Source organism: Sesamum indicum, linkage group LG5 (assembly GCF_000512975.1).
Source record: "Sesamum indicum cultivar Zhongzhi No. 13 linkage group LG5, S_indicum_v1.0, whole genome shotgun sequence".
Classification (NCBI taxonomy): Eukaryota; Viridiplantae; Streptophyta; class Magnoliopsida; order Lamiales; family Pedaliaceae; genus Sesamum; species Sesamum indicum.
In genome coordinates this window covers 16,610,251-16,614,524 of record NC_026149.1, presented here as the reverse complement: position 1 = coordinate 16,614,524, position 4,274 = coordinate 16,610,251, and the positions used below count along the sequence as shown (strand labels likewise).

The 4,274-nt window shown below is 29.8% G+C and overlaps 1 protein-coding gene across 1 annotated transcript; it reads right to left on the bottom strand.

Annotated features, from left to right (window-relative positions):
* On the bottom strand, positions 292-1,197 carry LOC105162717 (stigma-specific STIG1-like protein 2). The gene has a single exon (XM_011080818.2). The coding sequence runs from the start codon at positions 1,004-1,006 to the stop codon at positions 545-547; it is 462 nt and encodes a 153-aa protein (XP_011079120.1). The 5' UTR covers positions 1,007-1,197; the 3' UTR covers positions 292-544.

Genomic DNA, 4,274 nt, shown 5'->3' with positions numbered 1-4,274 from the left:
TATATGTATTTGGGCGATAATTTTCAAATTATCACTTTTATATTTTGTCATTAATATTACTTTTTATTATAGTGTTCGTTATTATATAGCCTCATTACTATATATATATATATATATGTATTTTCAACTGATAATTAATAATCCATAAATAGTATTCATTAAATTCTCATAATAATTATGCATGAACAAATACTATACAATATAAAAATCCACTGCAAGTGACCCAAAAATTACAAGGCCTAATAATAATTAACCAAAATAACAACTTCAATATATTCATACCTTATTATTATTTCCTTCTCCTTAATTGTCATTACATGTATTCAAATATACTTAATTAATCCTTCAGGATTAATATATATATGTATATAGAAATTGAAAACAATAATGTATATTAAAATTAACTATATAAAAACCACGAATTCAAATGTGGTCTTTTTTTATTTATCACAATGAAAAATTAAAAAAAAAAAAAAGGAAATCAAACCTTAAATTACGACGTCGTTGAATGATCCAATCAATTTCCCATTGCAGACTTCTTTAGTTAGGCGTAATCACAGGTGCCATATATACAGTAGCCGCCAGGCATGCACTTCTTGTTGCAGGAACCGCAGTGTCTCTTATCGTAGGCAAGATTCACACACTCCCCTCTGCAGCACGACTGTGTGAAAGCGCATTTCTTCTTGCATGCCCCACAGTTATTGCTGTCGTACCCCAAGTCCATGCACTTGTTGTTGCAGCAAGTCGCGTTTTTGCCTTCAAGAGTGTAGTAGCAAATCTCGTTGTCTTTTCTGCAGTGATCGGCTGCTCTTGGATTTCTCTCCTTTTCCTTCAAGAACCGGCTGACCCTTTTCTCGACCACCGGAGTTCTATCAAGAAAAGCGGGTTTTGAGGGCTGAGAGCCGGCCTCGTCCGGTGGCGGATAGTGGGAGGTTTTGGTGGTGAGAATCAGGGTTACGGCCATGGTCACGGCTATGATGGTGATGATAAAGTTGATCACCTTCATGGTTTTGAAGGTGAGGGAGAGATCGAACGGTGGTAATTTTTATTTTTCTTTTATAAATTTCTTGGTGGGTGGGGTGTGGTGGTGTGGGTGTATTGATATGGAAAGAGAAGAGATGGTTTGATTAAGAGAAATGGAATGAGAGAGTGTTAGGGTTTATAAGGGTGAGGAGAAAGGGAATTAGAGAGTTGACGCGGAAATGAAGGTGAAGGGGTGGTTTCTTTTATCTGCTTGGAGTGTGTTTTAATTTAGTATTAAAAAAAATTTGGAGGAATTTGATTATGAATAGTCTATATTGCCCCTCACACTTTTAACTTTTCTTGGAAATGTGGGTATGTATTTCCCCCTTTGTATGAAGTATGCTATCTAAGGATTGCAGACGGAAAAATTGTAATTTTAGTCCTGTAATTAATGTAAGGTTTTGAGTGATAATTTTGGTTTTATTGAAATTAATTTAGGTGATCTGGTCTGTAATTATTTTTTTAATTAATTTTTTAAAAAATTTGATTGAAAATTCATAAATTGGCTGGAAATTTCTAAATTAGTTTGTTATGCGGACAACAGGGGAAATGGTATTTTTTGTCTAGTAATTTAAGGTCTCTTTATTTTTTTTGTCCCATTGGTTACGGAATTTTTAATTTTAATCCTGTAACTTTAAAAAAATAGCACTTTTGATCCCATAGCACATTTTATTATATATTTTAATGAAAAATATCACGTGCTAAGCAAAAGACAGTTCTCCCCAATTGCCTTTTCTCATGCCCCATAGATAGATATATGTAATTAATATAACTAGATATTTTATATCTATTTTTTAACTATATATATAATTGCATTACATATATATATATATAATATTTAATTGTATCTCCTTATTTACTAATCACAACTCTAATCATATATAAAACGAGATTGATATGGTTTCATAACAAATTTTAATAGATATTTAATGATAAAGGCCATATCAATCTTAAGTGAATGAGATCAAAAGTGAGAATTTTTTCGTAACTAATAAGATCAAAAATAAAAAAAAATCTTAAATTACTGGACGAAAAATGTTATTTTCCTTTACGAAACTCTCCTTTAATTTCTTTGATTTATCTATAACGAATTACACTCTATTCTCTCGAGGTTCGGTGTAATTACATATAGATCTCATGTGATTTAATTTAGTCAGAAAAAAATTATTTGACCCGTAATAAATCAGTAATAAGTCAGTCAAGGGCAAACATTCATTTTTATTTATTTTTTGTTAATATCAACAAATTTAGTGAATATTGACTAACGGAAAAACCTACTTATTAGAGGGATGTAAACTTCAAGGGTACTGAATATAATTTTTCAAATTATAAAAAATTTAAGTGTAATCACACCAAAATTCACGGCAAAGAAAGTGCAACTCATCCCTATTCTTGATTAACTAATTAAGGGGTGGAATGGGAATATCAAGTCTTGGTTGACCTAGGAGAAAAATAAATAAATAAATAAAGGGCGGTTGCGGAAGTATGAGAGGATGCTATTAGTTAAAGCAAAGAAAATAGGACCACCTTTGACATAACAAACATATTGTCTTGATCTGGAAGTAGGAGTTTTTCTCTGCATGAAGTAATTAATCATACATAGATTATGAGTTAATTAAGCATAAAAGTCCTCAACCTAAAACCTCCTGCTGCCATTCACAGGTGCATTACTGTGCAGTCAATTACACGATTACCTGTTAATCTTTGAGTCACAAACTAGCTACCTACTCTTCTTACAACCAATTAAATTACTGCATATATATGGTAATTAATTAATTAAGAATAATTAAATTTCTCCTATTTCCCTAAGTAGTTTGCCGTTCCTTGTAATTAATGCATGTTTATTCACCCTCTAAATAATTATATTTCATTTTATAAAAAATTTAAATTTAATCCGATAAGATAAAAATTTAATATTTTTTGATAATATATTATGCATACATATATAAAACATAAGATCTAATATTTAATACTCCATCATAGCATTTTGATCATAAGAGAAAAGAAAAAGGTGTAGTTCTAGCTAGTTATTACAAACTTAAAATGCAATTTCAAAAATGTCTACATAGTGTTTGGTTAAAATATGAACAATATTTGCGTTGATTTGTTTTGAATGTTTTGATGGTGTTTTGAAATGTTTTGAAATAGTACTTCATTTATTTTTTGTCAAAATAAGTCTATAGGCCCTACAGCTAAAAAAATTATATACATACTCATACATATATATATAAATATATATAAAAGAAACATGATTTGATAATGAACAGTAGTTTTTATCTCCCACTAAACAATATCAAACATACTATACTTATTTTATATTATCTCATAAAATAAATCCAAACATACTATACTTATTTTATATTATCTCATAAAATAAATCCAAATATACACACTATTTCTAATACATACTTATTTATCTTTGTTTTTTTTTTCTCTATTTCCACAGAACACACCAAAATAAGTTAAAAAAGAAACCAAACATAGTGCTAGTGTCTTTTTATTTATATATGTAACATGAGCTCCCATCTCGAGATGATGATGTTGTTGACCTACCTATAAGGATGATGACTGACTTACAATTTAGCTAGATGAGCCACTGCAATCTATTTTCTAAAAAAGTATGTGGCATAAAATGAGTTGTCAACTCAATAAGTATAACTAATTTACCTATATACATATAAGCACATACATAATATGACTAATTTCATGCAATGATACCAATTAACTAATATTCATTATGCTATTTTCACAACAATGACAAGAATAATCCTTAAATTCATAGTATAATACACCCATAATTATTATTTATTTTCTTAGGGCCTACTTAGTCTAGCTGGAGTATATTTAATGGATTACAACAATGTGATCGATGATGTGATAATACATGAACTATATGCTGTGTGATATGAAAAAAAAATATAAAACTAAGTACAGTGACCCCTAGGGTATTGGGATATTTCGGATTGAGGGGAATATCCTGTGATAATAGCTACACATTGGGATGATGTGGGATGCCATTTTTATTGGGATGTGCTGTATTGATATTATTACACATTGAGGTGGTGTGGGGATATCACATTTGACAGGTATCTTATGATTTATATATAATATTGATTTAGATGATTAAAATAGTCGACAAGATCATTGAATGATACACTTCAGCTTGGGTAAGCAGGACCCTAAACAATAAACAATAATTTTGAGTTTAGTTATATTGTGGATCGATTTATGATTATTGGTATTGGTTATTT